The sequence below is a fragment of the Oncorhynchus clarkii genome, chromosome 11 (genome assembly GCF_045791955.1).
Source record: "Oncorhynchus clarkii lewisi isolate Uvic-CL-2024 chromosome 11, UVic_Ocla_1.0, whole genome shotgun sequence".
Taxonomy (NCBI): domain Eukaryota; kingdom Metazoa; phylum Chordata; class Actinopteri; order Salmoniformes; family Salmonidae; genus Oncorhynchus; species Oncorhynchus clarkii.
In genome coordinates, this window is record NC_092157.1 from 10,615,285 (window position 1) to 10,634,364 (window position 19,080).

The window sequence follows — 19,080 nt, forward strand, 5'->3', positions numbered from 1 at the left end:
ACAAGACTCCAATCCAGTCGGTATGACTAGAGGCAGGTTGTGAGGATTGCAATCCGAGATGATAGAATTGAATTTGCCATGCTAATACAGCCCATCGCAGCGTCAAACTGCATAAGACAATATCAATTTGAACACATTTTCGCATCTTTAACTTGTTGATATTGATATTTAGTTCTCTTTATATACGGTTTTAAAATAAAAACAAGATGTTAAGTCACAGCTGGATAAGCATCTTTCTTGATATATGACACTAATATATTCATAACCTCACTTTATCAAACTTTTCAAATGTATTTATAAAGCCCTTTTTACAGATGTAACAAAGTGCTATACAGAAACCCAGCCTAAAACCCCCAAAGAGCTAGCTCGATTAATCTTAACCCTTTAAAATGGCCTATTATATCTAGATATGAATCATAAGTCATGTTCTGGGATGTACCTCTGCTTCTGTAATGGGAAATTACTAATGTAATTACATTGAAAAAACCCTGAATGAAACATGTTAAGTGCTGGTCCCATGTTTCATGAGCTGAAATAAAATCCCAGAAATGTTCCAAGTGCCCAAAATTGTTAACATCCCTGTTAGTGAGTATTTCTCCTTTGCCAAGAGAATCCAGCCACCTGACAGGTGTGGCATATCAAGAAGCCAGTGGAGGCTGTTGAGGGGCATTTCTGCCTGTAATAAAAGTCATTTTGTGGGGGAAAACTCATTGGCTGGTCCTGGCTCCCAAGTAGGTGGTCCTGGCTCTCAAAAGCATGAGCCAGGACCACCTACTTGGAAGACAGGACCAGACAATGAGTTTCCCCCCCACAATGGCTGCTCTCCTGCCCAGTCATGTGAAATCCATAGATTAGGGCCTAATACATGTATTTAAATAAACTGATTTCCTTCTATGAACTAACTCATTAAAATCATTGTTACATGTATAATTTTTGTTCAGTATATTCATGAGTAAGGCATCAACAAACACTTAACATATCAATGAAAAGGTATTTTATATCACATTTACAATTGTTAACAAAGGAAACAAATCTTAAAACACAAAAATGTTCCTCGTCTATTATAACTGATTAATTCTCACTGATGTGCGTGTTGTCAAGTCAGAAAACAAACACTGCTAGTAACCAACAACAAATAAAGACCTAAGTAGTTGAAATTATAAAGGGAACATAAAAATAAGTAACAGAGGAAATGAAACAACGCGAAATCTGTCTTGCTGACAGGGCGACGCAGCTCAGAACTGAAAATCTTCTTCAGTCATATCAATAGCCCAAGCAAACTTGTCTCTTTGGGTTTTGTTGTAAATCTTCTCGATTGGCACATTGAATTTCCTACACCTGCCATGAAAATAAATGTAAAAGTCATTCACATGCTACAAAAATACAAAGTGAATAAAAATATACTTTTAGAGGGCAGCAAGTGTTGTGGAACGGACAGAGGTCAAGGATAAATGTTAGGCTAAAATGGTGGTTACCAGGCCACTGATATCCTGGGGTCCAGGTAGTTGAGTTTGGATGTGCCCAGAGCGATGACCTTGTTCTCCTCCCTGTCAGTCATCTGCAGCTGGAGTTTCTTCAGCTGTTCCTCCAGCCTCTTCACCACAGCCTCCTTCTTCTCAACAAGCCTGGAGAGAGCAGACCGTGGGTCAAATTTTAAAATATATAAAAGTATAATTATTTATCTGTGCTTGATTGCGCTTGCCTGGCTTAAATTTGACCAACAGAATGATCTGATGTTAAAACAAGAGAGGCTCAGTAGCCTAACAAGCACCACAGTAGCAATTTGAAATAGCCCTTCCAGCTGCCATTGTAGAAGTAGTTTATAGGTTATGAAAGGTCAAATCCACTGGCTGTTATCCTACAGTGTCAGTAACAGTAGAGTCAAATGACCAACTGCAAGACTCACTAATTTCACTGGTCAGTTTCAGCCTATCAAAAAGTACTCACTTCCTGGTCCTCTCAGTTCCGCCCCTCTTGTGCTCTTTTTTGGCTTCTTTCAGCTCCTTCCTGGCCACATCTAACTGTTGCTGCTTCTGCGCAATCTGGAACAATAAAACGGAGTATGTTAGACATGGATTCACTGTTAAAGGGAACTGCTGTACATGGTAATAAAACAAAAAATAATCAAGATAATGGATCTGAACATTATACAATATTGCAAAGGAGCATAGATGGTTTTAAAATGGCACTATAAGAAGCACTAGCTACTCAAACTGTCCAGGGAAGAAAAAAAATACACCATTCATACATATTCCAGTTACCTTGTCCTGCAAGTTTTGCATGGATTTCTCAAATGTCTTGGGTGCTGCCCTCTGGTGGTTACAGAGAATGGCCACAGCTCTGTTGGCTCGGTTATAGGACAGCAGCTTCTCCTCCAGACTCATATCAGCTGAGGAGGAAAACAGGCATGTCTTTCATTATTGTACCGTCTTCACTATACATCTGCTTGTTTCACAGCTTCATACAGTTAGAACACAGGTGATAAGGTCCGAGAAGCCAGTGTTGTTTGGAGGATATATTAGCATGGGTGGTGTTAGTGTAACAGATGTGAAACAGCTAGCTTAGTTAGCGGTGGTGCACGCTAAATAGTGTTTCAAATCGGTGACGTCACTTGCTCTGAGACCTTGAAGTAGTAGTTCCCCTTGCTCTGCAAGGGCCGTGGCTTTTGTGGAGCGATGGGTAACGATGCTTCGTGGGTGACTGTTGTTGATGTGTGCAGAGGGTCCCTGGTTCGCGCCCGGGTATGAGCGAGGGGACGGTCTAAAGTTATACTGTTACATTAGGCCCGAGACCAAGTCGAGAAAAACAACTAGGACCACGTATGTCACAGAGGGTAGCCAGAGCAGAGCGGAGAAATCTTGTCAGCTATTCTAAACTAGATCTACAAAAAAAAAAAATAACTGCACTGAGTGCATTGATGGTGCAAACGGAAGTGGACTAACCAGTGGTGAGCTTGTTGAGCTGTTCTTGCAGAGTGGTGGAGGCGTTGAAGGTTCGGAACACTTTTGCTGTCAGCCCCGGCATGGACTGGTTCAAGTGCTTGTTCAGGTAGGTAGTCTACCAAACAAACAACAACCAAGCGTAACTGTATCTGCAGAGCTAGATAAGCCTACTGTGTGAATCACATAGCTAGCTAGTCATTATTTAGAGCAAACATGAAATAACCAGGTGCAGGTCTTCAACTTACATTTATTCTATCAAACAGGTCATCCTCAGGCTCCTTGTTTTCCATGAACAGCTTCAGGTTCTTGAAAACCTGTGTACAAATAATGTCTTTGCACATTAGACAGATGTTTAACCCTTGACACCCCATAACAACGGAGGAGTGAAGATGTAACAGATGCTAGACAGTGCTGCTCACCCTGCCTTCCACAGGCACCTCGTTATAATAGCGAATAGAGTCTTTGCCCAGGAAGTCAAACTCCACCATGAACTCCTGGCCCCCCTTCTCCTGGTGCAGGGTGATGTGTTCCACTCTCAGAGAACAGCAGCCCACCGTGTCCGCTGTCTCACTCTCCTCCTTCTCATTCCCCGCTCGCAGGGCCAGCTACATTCACACACACACACATTAGTGAAGGAGATGTATACTGTACATGTGGGTACAAGGTAGGGTTGGGTAATATTAGCATATTACCGTCTTGACAGCCATCGTTGATGCCGGTGACATTGTCATGTGGCAGACGACGGTTTAGCCAATTTGAACATGACTGGCGGTGAGCACGGAGTCGGGCAGCACACAAGTCAAGTGCCGAGTAATTATTGTATTTCTATTTGCTATCGCCTATTTCAATGCATTCGGAAAGTATTCAGACCCCTCAACTTTTTCTACAGTTACGTTACAGCCTTATTCGAAAATGTATTAAATAGTCCCCCCCCCCCCCTCCCCTCAATCTATACACATTACCCAATAATGACAAAGCAAAAACAGGTTAAGAATTTTTTTTTTTTTTTTTAATCGAAAACGGAAATCACTTAAAAAAAAAAAAAAAAAGTTAGATTTTTCTTCTTATTTAAGTCATAAGTAGATATAAAAAAAATTGCAAAAACCACCAATAGTTAACAGCAAAAACAAAAGTTACATCTAAGACAAAACAAGTGTTACAGAAGTGTAAAACCACCAAAATTACCACAAGCCAATCGGATCTCTCTCACCACCACCCCTCATGCACACAAAGCATAGTCCACTACCCAGAGTTCCCTTCATTAGCCAATATTTCACCCACATCACTCTGCTCCAAAAAAAATCAAAAATGGTCCCCAAACCTTTTCAAAAGTGTTGTTTACTTATATGTTATCTTTTCCATTATTAGGCAATGCATTTCCCTAAGCCATTGGGAAATACTAGGCCTGTTCACACTTTCCCAGGCAAGAGCTATCAAGCCTCTTGCTTGCAACAAGCACATATCTATCATATCATATCTATCTCATAAGTGTTTATACTTGGTTCTTTAGATGAAGTTTGATTGGGTATAACCCCAGGATAAACACATTGGGATCGAGAGGCAATTTTACTGATACTATTTGGGATATCATATGTGATACCTCTAGGGTTGCAAAGGGTCGGAATCTTTCCGGTAAATCTCCATACATCTTCCATGGGAAATTAAGGCTGGGAATTTTGCTTAAATTCATTAAAGTAAGCTTATAACAGTGAAAAAATTTTTGTGGGATACACACAAGGCAATTCTAGGTCTTGTGGCATACTTTGGTTAAATTATCCCCAATTCAATGGAATTGCAACCCTCTGCATGCACAGTGCATTTGTCCATCACATGTACAGCTGATTCTCAAGATCTTGCACACTAATGAGATGCTATTGAGCCCACAGTACTACACTGTCTGAGCCAAGGACTACATGCTTTCTGGTAAGTTTTCATTACAATACTGGGTGGGGCGAACATATTTTATATGACATAAATGATTTTTTAATGACTGGTAAATAGTAGCCTTAAATCATTTCTAACTTGTTAACAATTTCTGCTAGTTAGTTTTTGCTACCATGTGGGTTTTAGCTTGCTTGAGCCTGCTAACTGAGGAGTGTTAATTCACCTGTTTCCATACATGTTTCATTTTAATTTTTTTTTTACAAAGGAGTTGTTTAATCTAACTGCTTAACTATGTTTTTTTTACAGGAAAATGCCACAGGCACTATCTGATGTGTGGAGACATTTCACTGCAGCTAATGTAGAAGGAAAAGCTGTGTACATTTGCCAAATCATGTGAAGAATGCAACAAAGATGCAGAATCATCTGGCCAAGTGCATAAATTCCCTCAGCGCTCACAACAAAGGCTTCCCATCTAGTACAAGCTGAAGTCTGTTGTATAAAATATAGGTCACACTTCTGTCCAATGTATTCTGTAAAACGTGTATCTTGCAGCCATTTAGGTGAGTCACCTACTAAAATAGAATTGGAATACAAAAGAGATGCTGGAGCATGGTCAGAGATGAAAATGTTATCATAAAAACAATATTCAAATTGTAGAGCGAAATGCTGCTGAGAACATAATAATAGTTGATTTGGGAATAGGTCTAGTGAGTGCTAGAGTAACAGGAGTATTCCACATCATGTGGTTATTTTCTTTCCAAATCGCTATTAAGTTTAAATCCTTCATAAAATACTGTATGGTTTTCCTAGATTAGGTGTGGGAGTAGTTTGAACCTGAGGTGCGATCTTTAACAGGATCTAAAGTGCAATTAAAGTCTCCTGCAACAATATAATTACAAGGAAGTGTGGAAAGGTTTAAAACCAAATCATTAAAGAATTTAGAGTCATCTTCGTTGGGACCATATGCATTAAATTAAAACTGCTCGGACAAAAAGGTATTCCATATAATAATATATCTGCCGGCGGGATAACAAATTGTTCGCAATATCCGATATGGAATGGACTTATGGATAAGAATAATAACTCCCTTTGCATGGGAACTAAATGAGGCTGCAGTGACCTGCCCAGGCCTCCTCTTGCATATCTTAGGAATGTCGCCAGATAATAGATGTGATTCTTGATCTTCGCCCGAAGTTCTTTTAATCTACTTATTACCAGTTTTATTTAATCCCCTACAGTTCCAGGATGTAAATTTCACCTTAACACTATGACTCATCAAATTTACCAGGGTTACTTGAACTAAAACATTGCCCCATAAGAGCACATGAGATCAGCAATAATATACCAATAATGCTCCGTTACCACCATAAACAAAAAGGACGCTTTAAAGCACGTCAACGTACAAAAACACTAACAATCAACCACGAACATGTGATTAACCCTCTTACCCTAAAGTCTCTAACAGACCTCCCCCTCCCGCCGCAGTTTGGCCGGGAGGCCTCATCTAGGAGGTTCCAAACTTCTTTAATTTAAGAATGATGAAGGCCACTGTGTTCTTGAGGACATTCAATGCTGCAGACATTTTTGCACACTTCCGCAGATGTGCCTTGACACTATGGACAATTCCTTCAACCTCTTGCCTTGGTTTTTTCTCTGACATGCACTGTCAACTGTGGGACCTTACATAGACAGCCTTTCCAAATCATGTCCAACCAATTTACTTTACCACAGGTGGACTCCAATCAAGAAACATCAAGGATGATCAATGGAAACAGGATGCACCAGAGCTCAATTTCGAGTCTCATAGCAAAGGGTTTAAATACTTATGTAAATAAGTTGTTTTTTTGTGTGCAAAAAAATAAATAAAAAACTGTTTCTACTGTCATTATGGGGTAGTGCGTAGATTGATGAGGGATTAAAAAAAAAAAAAACATTTTAGAGTAAGGCTGTAATGTAACAAAATGTGAAGAAAAAAAATCCAGGAGTCTGAACACTTTCCAAACGCACTGAATGTTATACAGAACGCAAGAGAGGAATGTAGTCTAGACAAAACTGAGAATTCTTACCAAAGCAGCGCAAAATGTCCATTCAGAAAATACTCTCTCAGATGCATGGGCCTAAACCTATTAATTGCTTTTATAAAACAGACATTTTCTAACTATCTTGCATCTAGCCGTTAAAAAAAAGGCTATATTCCCTTCAATAGGTTTTGAATATGACTTTGGGCTATACGATTTCATCATTGTATGCATGCAATGGCTTTCTCGTCAAACAATGAATGAAGCTGGAGTTCCAACTCCAAAAGTTGTTTGAATAGCCTATAAACTATTAGCAAGGGGGCAGAAAATGAACCGTCTAAAAATGTAAGGCAGCAAGGGAGTGAACAAACATCAACAGCCTATAGAAACACAGAATGAAAAGTTTAAATCAAGTTTAAGCTCATTTAGAAATAAATTCTGTGTGGGGTGGAAAAAAATCCTGACCCTCCACGCGAGGTTGAAAACCAAAACGGCCAATAACCTATCCTCCTACTAGGCACATCATGAAAGCTTTAAGACAAGTAAAAATGATGAACAGTAGCCTATTTCCCAAATATTATAATAACCTAAAGAAGTTCTGTCCTAAAGTTGCCACTTTCAAAAAGAACAAGAATGAAAGGAGTCTACAGGGGTGGGGGGGTACATCACCATATTCTATGAGTACATAATCATGATGGGACAAAGAAATAATTCACCCCATCCTAGTACGTACACATGAGTGTTCTACAATATGTGTTTGAGATGACCTAAAAGGGCTTCCATTTTGTTAACCACACTGCGGTAAGATAGTTGTGAGGTCTGTACCTTGTCGATGAAGTAGAGAGCCACTCCTCTCTGTCTGGTCTTCATCTCTCGGTTCTTCCAGTCCTCACGGTACAGCCTCCTGATGGTCTCCACCTTAAGCTTGAGTTTACGAGCCACCTCGTACTTCTGCCAGTCCTTCTCCCCCTGAGCACAGAGAGAAAAACAGTCTAAGGCAAACTCTGAACTACTGGCTTGATAGGTACGCCATCTTTTTACTGAGTTCAGTCTTCAGACTCTTCTCAAAAGTTTGGGTTTGTTTTCCACTAAAACAACCCCACTGAGGTAAACGAAGGTGAAGAGAAAGGCTCCGTACCTTGAGTTTGGAGCTGGGGTTGAGCATGACGTACTTGAAGTTTCCCTGGACGTTCTCCACCCAGGAGGCTAGCCAGGTCACTGTGTTGTCATGCTGCACCTTCCTCCACCTGTGGCCCTTTGGGGCCACCGGAATATTGGAGCCTCTGGAAAAACAACCAAAACACTATTTATTTAGCTTATTGCCTTTCTGCACATATTTGCGGATTAAATTTACTAGTCAGGCCACTAATTCCCAATTGGAAGTTCCATAAAGTTATAGTGAGGTTGTTTGTTCCTAGTGCTCTCCCGGGGGCCCTCACTTGCTGCAGTTGATGGTGATTTCCTCTGGCTGGATCCTCTTCTTCAGCTTGCCCATCTTGGGGTGTTCTCCCCGGCCACGGAACAACCCCGGTGGCTCCACACGGAAGTTCCCGATCTTCTCCCGGTGACCGTCCAGCTCACAGAAGCCATACTCCTCCGTCAGCTTGTTGTTCTCCTCTTTCAGGACCTAGCAGAAGCACAATCCAAAGACTTCCAGATTTGCAATGATAGTGTGACCTCAAAAAATAATATATATTTTGGGGGGATTCACTTGGATATGCAAAATGAAGTACCAACAATTACATTCAAAGCAAGTGGAACAATATACTTCAATACTTACATAATGTTATAGATGCAGCTCTAAGCTATTTTTACTTGGCTAAGTTACCTGTTTCTGTTCTTTAGTCATAGCCTTCTTCTCCTCAGACTTATCCAGGAAGTACTTGTTGATGTGTGTGAAATCACACTTCGACAACTTCTTGATCTGTTCCCTCTCCTCTACTGACATTTCCTGTTAGGTAAAATCCTGATGAGCTCAATATCAACCTCTACATTGACCTTCATTCTTACACACACACACACACACACACACAAAACGCTGCTTAAAAACTGTGGTTGTTCATTGCAAAACGCAAGTCTCGACTCAAGGCTATACTCAATCAGTGAGACTAACCTCTCTCCAGTCGGTGAAGAAGTTCTCCTGGAAGGAACTCTTGGTTGTGTACTCATGGTCCAGCATCTTGGCGTAAAACGTGGCTACTTCCTCAGCAGGCAAAGTCAGTTTTACAGGGTTCCCTATGAATCACAGAACGTTGAATGTTAGGTCTGCTTTGCTGTAAAGCTAAAACGAGACAGGAAAACTATGAGGATGAGTAAGATGGATTCACGTAGGGTGGTAACTCACCATTGTAAAAGAAAGACACGTTATTTGGTAATGGTTCGTATTCTGGTGGGAAAAGTGGACCTTTGTGTTCCAACGTGGTCCATTTGTTCCCGTTGTTGGAATTACCTTCCTCCCACCTGACAACAAGCATATCGCAATTTAATTACAGTACAGAAAGACAGAAAAGGTTTGAAGGTTTAAAATCTAATACAAGTGAGACAATGCAACATCGCCATACCAGATCTAGCAAAAGTAGTGTTAACTAACGTACCCCTTTACATTAACAATGTGTGGCTAGCTAGAATTACTCTTCCAAAATGTCATTACCCTGGCTATCTGCACTGTTTTGACAAATATAACGTTACTTAGCTATACTATTCATGCGTGGTTTGGAGTAAGCTACTGTAAGATCAGCTATTTGCCAGCTTTAGCCATCGTTTTCTCACCTGGCTTTGGGCTCATGCTTAATCTTTACATTAGTTCGGTAAAATCGTAATGAGTAAACCGCAGAACAACTTCTATTAAATTTCTCCGACTGATATATAAAGTTTGCAAAAAAAATGCTGTATTTGTTCATTCCAGATTACCAGGAATGAATGAGATTCACAGGCGCCAAGGACTTTCATAACGCTGTCAAAACAATATACACGTGTGTTGAACTATTAATACTGTCCCCCTAGAAACAAACGATTGTTAACGGTTCCGGCTACACATGAGCGTAATATCATGTCAACGACTATAACGGGGTGTCCCCCTAGAAACAAACGATTGTTAACGGTTCCGGCTACACATGAGGGTAATATTATGTCAACCACTATAACGGGGAAAATGTTCTAAAAACAAATATAAATTCAGTAAAATATGATGCTTGCCCATTACATGCAATACAGAGTAAATAATGGCGCAATTACCATTTCCATGTACTGTCCTCCCCTTCTTTTTTCCCACCCTTCTTGGTCTTCCCATCATCTCCATCTTTTTTCTTCTTCTTAGATTCCTCTTTTCCCTCTGGCTTATTTTTACGTTTCTTCTCATCGGATGTCTTTGTGTCTTTACCACTTCTATCTTTTTTCTCCCTTTCTTTCTTGGCATTCTCCTTTTTTACGGCAGTTTCTTTTTTACTGTCACCTGTCGGTAGAACATCAGTTTCACATGAATCTTTGCTCTTCCTCTTTTTAGAGTTGCCATCGGAACTACAGAGAAAATAAAATGAGACTTTAAGCATGACTTTCAAATGAAAACTATTTAAATGGCAAGAGAAAATGCTTTTAAATAAATCTTTGTGGAAATGCACTATAAAATCCACCATAACACAAAGTATGGCCATTTGGCACATATTTGATATCGTCATTAAAATGAACAACGCAAAAAAGTTGGTTCACTCAGAGCATAGCATATTCTGAGTATAAAGCATTTTTTACTGTGGAACTTAATGATGTTCACCTGTTAGCTGATATTTCACCAACTTTTCTCTGCTCAGGGTTTCTCTCGTCTGTCCTGTGGTGTCCCTTTTTGCTACTTTTAGATTTGTGCTACAATGACATAATAGGTGAGAAACAAGGCAAGCAACATCACCAATAACATTGATAACTGAAAATAACAATAAATGGTTAGTCAGTTACCTTGTGTTTGTTATCTTTTTGTGAATCCCCAGTTTTCTTAGATTTTTTGTCAGACCTGGTTAAAGAGAGAAAGGCAATTTACCCCAAACCAAGTGACCGTTTTTGTCAATAAATAAACTCATCGTGCAATAAAGGGTCAATTGTAGCCTACCTCTCCATATCTGAATGCTCAATTGGTGCAAACAAGTCAACTTCCTGTAACTCAGTCTTGGTCACTTTCCTCTCATCTGATTCCGTGTGCTTGGCAGAGATATTGTTGTTTAAGTCAATGGTGCTGAAAATAAAACAAAACAAAATCACCACCTTTGCTTTCCCTCCGTTCACATTCAAGAATATACTTTCACCTTTGGGGTGAATAATTTGAACATCAGAGAAAAACGTACTTCTTTTCAGAAGGTAGTGATGCATCCTGTGAGAGAAAGACAGAAACCCCATGAATAAACATTAGCTAAAATGTTTTGCTAATACAGGGATATGCAGTAACTAGGACTGTGTATATCATGTTATAGCAGAGAGGAAGAGGTGAAGCGAGAGGTTTCTCTCACACCAAAATCTGTCCAAAATAAGACCCATGCGTTTCTATGGGCTTATTTAGGACCTAAACTTGTCGCCTGCCTTCCCGCCTTTGGGATGTCTCCCATTGTTAGGGTGGAGACATGAGCATCTTGTCATTATGTACAGATCTCTGGTGATGGTTCTTACCATGGCTACACTTCTGGTCTTCACATCTGCATGGTCGTTCTCCGAGACAGCTTTAAAGCCCCCAGAACTGATAAAGGAAAGACAGAAACAAATGCATTGTTAAAACAAGATTAAATAAGATGATTGCTTAACAAGTTGACCACTGATTTAAATAAAACAGAACACATCGGAGAATACTACACCCTTCATTGTGAATGAAGACATGTAAGTGGGAGATTGTAATTAAGGGCGCTTTCACATATCCCCTGTATGAAAATGAATCCTAATAGATCTGTCCATACTCACCTTGTGATCTTCGGCTCCTGCAGAGGTTTACGAGGATGCTTAGAACTGGAGTGCTTCGTCTATGAAATAAAATTATCATCAAACAGGCACATGCATACGGATGAATGGTCTATTTCACTGTAAGGCGTGTCTGTGTTAGTGATTGATTAGGAATGCCTGGCGTGTATCATGCGATATAATTGAGATGGTGTGTGGATCTCATGCATGCTGCCTCCGTCTGGTCTTAACTTTCATATAGTTGACGTTCCACTCTCCAACCACTCCAAATGGTGCATTACATTACCTTGTGCTTCAGCTCAGTTTCCTCTTTTTTGTCCCTTTCCCCATCCTTACTCCTCTTCCTGTGTTGGACCATAGGGAAGTAGCTTTTTATAATAATCCTGATTTATATTCATATAAAAACAATGACCTCTTTGTAATGGATAGGCTCTATTCTACTACCTTGTCACTGAGAATAGTAACCTCAACGATACCCCCCCCCAAAAAAACCCAATTCTATCATGATGACAACCTGACCTAGGACCAGTGGTTTGAGGTATCTTCAGGAAACTCACCTGTCTGTTGGGCTCTCATCAATCTTAGACTCTGATGCTGTTCTTTTCCTGCTGGATGTTTCGGCTCCTCCATGCCCTTCATTGTCTTCCAGTTTCATCACTCAAATTTGACCGTAGGTAGCGTTAACAATTAAGTCTTTAAAGTAGACAATGTTAAAGTAGACAAGTTGAATTGTACCTGTATATAGTTATAATATTGTGAAGTTTCAATTCCACACCATTTTAAACACACGAGGTCGAATTACGGATGGTTATTTGTAGATCAATTTACAATGTCAGGATTTCACTGATTGGAGGATCGATAATCTGGCAATATTACTCGAAGTTAGTCGACAAAACACGTTCATAAAATTGTCCAATTATTTTATTTCATTTGAAAAATGCTAACATATCTGAAAGTATTTGCATTCTTTACCTGTAAACAGAGTTGTCCGTGTTCTCAATTCACAATCGTGTCCATTACACTCTCGATGAGATTGAGAACTCATGACACCTGAAAGTTTTCATGTACCAAAAGCGACCTACTGCGCATGCTTGAACGCACAGGATCAACCATAAATCCAGCCAAATAACACATTGACAAACATTTACAACGAATAGTGTATGTTTAAAACTTGCTCAAATATAAAGTTATTAGCAAGGTCAGCAAATAGATAATAAAAAAATGTGACACAATGACTGAATAGATCTAACGTAGCCTAGTCTTGATGTACACACTTTAATACAGTGATGGAAAAAAGTCCCCAATTGTCATACTGTAGTAAAAGTATAGATACCTTAATAGAAAGTTACTCAAGTAAAAGTGAACGTCACCCAGTAAAATACTACCAGAGTAAAAGTCTAAAAGTATTCGGTTCTAAATATACTTAAGTATCAAAAAATAAATGTAATTGCTAAAATATACTTAAGTATCAAAAGAAAAAAGTATAAATCATTTCAAATTCCTTATATTAAGCAAAGCAGACGGCACCATTTTCTTGTTTTAAAAACGTACTGATAACCAGGGGCACAGTCCAACACTCCGACATCATTTACAAAAGATGCAGATCAGAGGCAGCAGGAATGACCACATGTTGATAAGTCTGTGTAGTAGACCATTTTCCTGTCCTGCTAAGCATTCAAAATATAACAAGTACTTTTGGGTATCAGGTAAAATGTATGGAGTAAAAGTACATTATTTTCTTTAGGAATATCATGAAGTAAAAGTAAAAGTTGTCATAAATATAAATAGTAAAGTACAGATTCCCCCAAAAACTACTTAAGTCGTACTTTAAAGTATTTTACCTTAAGTACTTTACAACACTGCATTAATAGTGGTGTTGGGAAAGCTACTCTGAAAATAAATAAAATATAGTTAACTAAAGTCCAAACTACTTAGTGATGAATTAGCATATCTAAATCTCAAGTCATAGACTACAAATTGCAAGAAAAGATCACTCTGGATTCAGATGTTTTTAACAGAATGTGTCATATAGCCTATTAAAAACAAAAACTGTTTCAAGGGAGAATTAGGCAGGTCTGATGCTGAAAAATAAAGGAAATTCTTGCCTACTTCCCCTATATTTTATTTTAGCAAAAAAAGTAGTGTGTAGTTCCAGTAGTTAGCTACACCGCTACATGGCAAAACAGTAGTGTGTAGTTCCAGTAGTTAGCTACACCGCTACATGGTAAACCAGTAGTGTATAGTTCCAGTAGTTAGCTACACCGCTACATGGCAAAACAGTAGTGTGTAGTTCTAGTAGCTAGCTACACTGCTACATGGTAAACCAGTAGTGTATAGTTCCAGTAGATAGCTACACCGCTACATGGCAAAACAGTAGTGTGTAGTTCCAGTAGTTAGCTACACCGCTACATGGCAAAACAGTAGTGTGTAGTTCCAGTAGCTAGCTACACTGCTACATGGTAAACCAGTAGTGTATAGTTCCAGTAGTTAGCTACACCGCTACATGGCAAAACAGTAGTGTGTAGTTCCAGTAGTTAGCTACACTGCTACATGGCAAAACAGTAGTGTATAGTTCCAGTAGTTAGCTACACTGCTACATGGTAAACCAGTTGTGTATAGTTCCAGTAGTTAGCTACACCGCTACATGGCAAAACAGTAGTGTGTAGTTCCAGTAGTTAGCTACACTGCTACATGGTAAAACAGTAGTGTATAGTTCCAGTAGTTAGCTACACCACTGCATGGCAAAACAGTAGTGTGTAGTTCCAGTAGTTAGCTACACTGCTACATGGTAAACCAGTAGTGTATAGTTCCAGTAGGTAGCTACACCGCTACATGGCAAAACAGTAGTGTGTAGTTCCAGTAGTTAGCTACACTGCTACATGGTAAAACAGTAGTGTATAGTTCCAGTAGTTAGCTACACTGCTACATGGTAAACCAGTTGTGTATAGTTCCAGTAGTTAGCTACACCGCTACATGGTAAAACAGTAGTGTGTAGTTCCAGTAGTTAGCTACACTGCTACATGGTAAAACAGTAGTGTATAGTTCGAGTAGTTAGCTACACCGCTACATGGCAAAACAGTAGTGTGTAGTTCCAGTAGTTAGCTACACTGCTACATGGTAAACCAGTTGTGTATAGTTCCAGTAGTTAGCTACACCGCTACATGGCAAAACAGTAGTGTGTAGTTCCAGTAGTTAGCTACACTGCTACATGGTAAACCAGTTGTGTATAGTTCCAATAGTTAGCTACACCGCTACATGGTAAAACAGTAGTGTGTAGTTCCAGTAGTTAGCTACACTGCTACATGGCAAAAAATAAATTAACTACTGAAAACCCAACCTAGATTTTTATTTAGTTCAACTACCAAAAAGCTACTGCAAAATGTAGTTAAATGACTAGTTGAACAACATGTAGTTCACTACTTCCCAATACTATATATTTTTTTGGACATGTCAATCCATGCAAACATAGGCTAGTCTACACAAATTAAAGCTATAATGTATTTCCCAAAATAATGTAAAAGACAATAGATTGATGATTTGTTGGCAGTTGAGGCTACCATGTTTATTAAAGCAACACATATTTCGATGTCAATTACAGTAAGACTTGTGTATGTGATGCTGTGGAATAGTTAACCATCAAAAATGTTGTGGTTTATAACAATTTTTTCCATACATTTTTACAAATCAAACATTTAATTTCCAGTTTTTCTTGATAAAACCAGTACTGTATAACAGCAGTAACATATTGACAACCAAAACCGAGTAGAGGCAGTAGTCGTAGCATTTATATCCATAACGCTGCCATAACATTTACACAAACATATTTAAATTAATACCCCCAAAAATTAGTTAACCATTACAATATAATCAAGTGCGAGAAAGCCTAAATCACGTGAAATAAATCAAAAAATAAATGAATGCAGTCAAATCATATCTTATTTCACTATGTTCTCGAGAAAATTTATCAACATCAAATCTATCTGATTATTGGAGTTTGTCGGCCTCCCAAAAAGAAAATACAAAATGAAACATCATCAAAAAACGCAGATTGTTCTCAAGATGTCCATGACCAGTAAGGTAATGTCACAAAATGTTGTGTGCTATGAGCACGCTATGGAGTCCAGTTGTTGCTCGGCCTCGGCGGCCATGGCTGCTGCCTGCAGCTGTTCAGTTTCGGTCTGCAGGGCGCTGGGCGGCATCTGCTTCCTCTCGCTGTGCATGTTGTTTTCATGTCTCTTTAGGTCTGAGGCTTTAGCAAAGGCCTTGGTGCACGAGCTGCAGACGAAAGGCTTCTCGCCCCTGTGGCGCCTCTCGTGGTCCTTCAGGTGGGACTTGTGCTTGAAGGCCTTGTCACACATCTGGCAGCCGAAGGGACGCTCGTTGCTGTGGACCCGCTCGTGCTTCTTGAGGTCAGGCGCTCGGATGAAGGACTTGCCACACACGTCGCAGCGGTAGGGCTTGAAGCCTGTGTGGATCTTCAGATGCTCCTTCAGGTGAGCCTGGGTAGTGAAGGCTTTGCTGCAGATTTCACAGATGAACGGACGTTCGGCCGAGTGCAGCTTTTCGTGTTTCCTCAAACGGTTCTCGTCGATGAAGGTCTTTCCACAGATCTGGCAGGCGAGCTGTTCCCGTTGGCCGTAGAGGAGGTACTCGAACTTCATGTCCGTCGTGGCTGTGGTCCAACCGGGGGGCTGCTCGTCCTTCACCTCGCCGATGCTGTCAGCGAACGCTAAGGTCGTTGTGGTGTGACCCGCCAGGTCTTTTTGCTCCGTATCCATGGGTTCCACGTCCTGGTCGTAACAGCTCACCTTGTGCACGTCCTCATTGGCAGGAGGCCATTCTTTGAGAATGGCCTCCGTCACTCTCAACGCCGTGTTGGGAGATTTGTCCAAGTCGTGATTGGTCATTGGCTCTTCCACAAGGTCGTCAGTAGGAGTGTCGTCATGGTCACCGAGCACCTGCAAGTCGTTATCCTGGCCCAATGTAGGGTCATCAGTAGGGAGAGCCATTTTGAGAATATCACAGGGAAAGGGTTTGTCATTTTGGCTGTTCCTTTCTTCAGTGGACATGTCACGCTTCTGTGAACAGAGTTTGTCCAGAAAACGGATTCCGAGTATTTGGCCTGAAGAAATCATCAAATTCACGTCCTTTATCTTCACAGAAATCTTGGCCGTGTACATGTAGTTCAACACCTCCTCGAAGATGTCTGAGCGGATGAAGTCGATTTCTATGACTGAGGAGTTGTCGACTTCATGCTTCTTGAACAGCTTTTTGAAGTAGTTGCTACACGCTGCCAGCACACAGCGGTGTGCCCTGAACTTCACATCTTCAACCACCACCGCGATGTCACAGTGTTCACCCTCCAACCGTTGCTCATTCAGTATCTTCAGGAAGATGGTCTTGTGTTCATCATCCATGTACTTCACGGTCTCTGACATCTTGAATTGATATTCTGGAACAATAGAAAGAACGTTGTTAGATGTCTGTGGATACATTTCACTCGGAACCATTGGGAAATAAGCCTAAAGCAATCTGGTCATAATATCCTAAAACATTAACCACACTGCGAATGATTAGCTCCTGCACTGTGTGTGTCATGGCCCGATATATGATGTTTCTCTGGATGACACCATCATGGCTGTTGTGGGGGCAGAATAATGGGCTGACTTAAAAAGCTATGTTTTGTTTTATCATTTATTATCATATCAACCTAATACATGTAGTAATCTATGTGGATAGGAAAGCGTTATGAGAGTAGCCTATATGCAATCCCTTGCAGGTCGCAATTGTAAATGAGAACTTGTTCTTAACTTGCCTACCTGGTTAAATAAAGGTGAAATAAAAAATAAAATGATATGTATTCAGTTTTAGGATTTGTATGTATTGTTAGGTATTACTACACTGTTGGAGCTAGAAATATAAACATTTCGCTGCACCTGCAAAACATGTGTACGTGACCCACAGCATTTGATTTGATTTTTTAGATAACTAGTTTACCATCCCCTCCCGACATGGATCACATGACCAGAGGGAAATAGGCACATTGTTGATTAATTTCATTTCATGTTTTTTTTTAAACGAAATATAATAAATAAATCAAGGTTTGTGGTGACCAAATGATTTTAGTACATTCAATCTAGGCAGATACAATCGCCTATCAATTGAATGTCTTAGACTTTGATCATTTTCAACCCAGAAAATCATAAATTATATAACGTTGCAAATTTAAATTGGCTACATTATGAATGCATGCTTGCATAGCAATACATCTCAATGTCGTATAGCCCATTCATTGGCAAATTAATTTGCATGCATACAGTAAACCGATGGGAAAAGCTAGCAATATAGCTTTAGATTTGGGGGAGTGTAACTAACGTTAACTGGCTAACGTTAGCTAGCCTATTTTGCTCACCTTTAGCTAGCTATTAGCTATGCTTATACACGTATTGTTTTCAACAGAACATGAATACGATGTTGCTTTTGGTTGTAAAATCGTAATGTATGTCAATGACAACACAACAATCTATCTCATTCTGAACGGTGGGGAGAGAAGGGTTGTGTATCTGACTAGCCACAAGCACGCGAGGAAGCGCCCGTAACACTAACATGGAAAATGCCCGAGCAGCCATGAACTCTCCTGAAATGACGAACTCGAGCTTTTGCTGAAACCGTGAGCGCGCAGGCATCTTGGTTAAACATTATGCAATATTTCGGAAATCGATCTGATTCGCTAAAAAAAATACGTTTCTTACCTGTAGTACAATATGTCGTCCCCTTGAGAACGTCTCCGATATATGTCAAGCAGTCAAAAGGGAATAATACACTTTGTGTGTTGTTGGCCTGAGGACGAGCATAAGCGGAAGGACGCGCTGCGCCAGCACGGAACTGCAGCATGCAAGTGACTATGCGCGTACGTACGTCAATTGTAAATGTTTCCGCCTGCGCTCAAAGCGTAAATACAACACAAAAAGCAGAAACCACACTGTGCTTACGCAAATTACTGATAAGAAGTCTCTGGAGCGCGAACCTAGAAGGAAAACGGGAGTAGATTTGGGGCGCGAAAGCTACTGTCACGAGCGGGAAGCGAGTGCGCTTTTTATCGAGATTCTACAGAGCGATTCAATAATTATTCCGTGCAATCCAGAGTCCTTGGTAGTCCCTACCCTCATTGAAGTTCATATTTAAAATGGTTAAAGTAAGGTTCAAGGTTAGGGCTAGATAAGGATTATGGTTGGGGTTTAGGGTAGGGACGTCTCAAGGATCTCTAATAGCATTGACCCTCAATCATTTTAGCCACTGTTTCACCC

At 40.2% G+C, this 19,080-nt stretch overlaps 2 protein-coding genes across 2 annotated transcripts; both read right to left on the reverse strand.

Annotated features, from left to right (window-relative positions):
* Positions 1-958: 958 nt before the first annotated feature.
* Positions 959-12,785, reverse strand: LOC139420608 (DNA topoisomerase I, mitochondrial-like). The gene is made up of 23 exons (XM_071170803.1): positions 12,746-12,785; positions 12,331-12,466; positions 12,060-12,117; positions 11,777-11,835; positions 11,492-11,558; positions 11,173-11,198; positions 10,941-11,063; positions 10,790-10,844; positions 10,611-10,699; positions 10,079-10,360; positions 9,189-9,304; positions 8,958-9,079; positions 8,673-8,795; positions 8,284-8,471; positions 7,983-8,127; positions 7,670-7,813; positions 3,362-3,547; positions 3,188-3,256; positions 2,943-3,057; positions 2,262-2,389; positions 1,948-2,042; positions 1,476-1,625; positions 959-1,338 (listed from the first exon to the last, which is right to left on the reverse strand). The coding sequence occupies exons 2-23, from the start codon at positions 12,426-12,428 to the stop codon at positions 1,236-1,238; spliced, it is 2,541 nt and encodes an 846-aa protein (XP_071026904.1). The 5' UTR covers positions 12,429-12,466; positions 12,746-12,785; the 3' UTR covers positions 959-1,235.
* Positions 12,786-15,308: 2,523 nt separating this feature from the next.
* LOC139420609 (zinc finger and BTB domain-containing protein 14-like) lies at positions 15,309-18,679 on the reverse strand. The gene is made up of 2 exons (XM_071170805.1): positions 18,526-18,679; positions 15,309-17,225 (listed from the first exon to the last, which is right to left on the reverse strand). The coding sequence occupies exons 1-2, from the start codon at positions 18,665-18,667 to the stop codon at positions 15,874-15,876; spliced, it is 1,494 nt and encodes a 497-aa protein (XP_071026906.1). The 5' UTR covers positions 18,668-18,679; the 3' UTR covers positions 15,309-15,873.
* Between the last annotated feature and the right edge of the window lie 401 nt (positions 18,680-19,080).

Coding starts and splice junctions, on each gene's coding strand:
- LOC139420609 (XM_071170805.1), bottom strand. CDS start 18,667: ATGCTGCAGTTCCGTGCTGGCGCAGCGCGTCCTTCCGCTTATGCTCGT. Junction 17,226..18,525: donor GACGACATATTGTACTACAG/GTAAGAAACGTA, acceptor CTATTGTTCCAG/AATATCAATTCAAGATGTCA.
- LOC139420608 (XM_071170803.1), bottom strand. CDS start 12,428: ATGAAACTGGAAGACAATGAAGGGCATGGAGGAGCCGAAACATCCAGC. Junction 10,845..10,940: donor GAGCATTCAGATATGGAGAG/GTAGGCTACAAT, acceptor CTCTTTAACCAG/GTCTGACAAAAAATCTAAGA. Junction 2,390..2,942: donor GCTCAACAAGCTCACCACTG/GTTAGTCCACTT, acceptor TTTCCTCCTCAG/CTGATATGAGTCTGGAGGAG.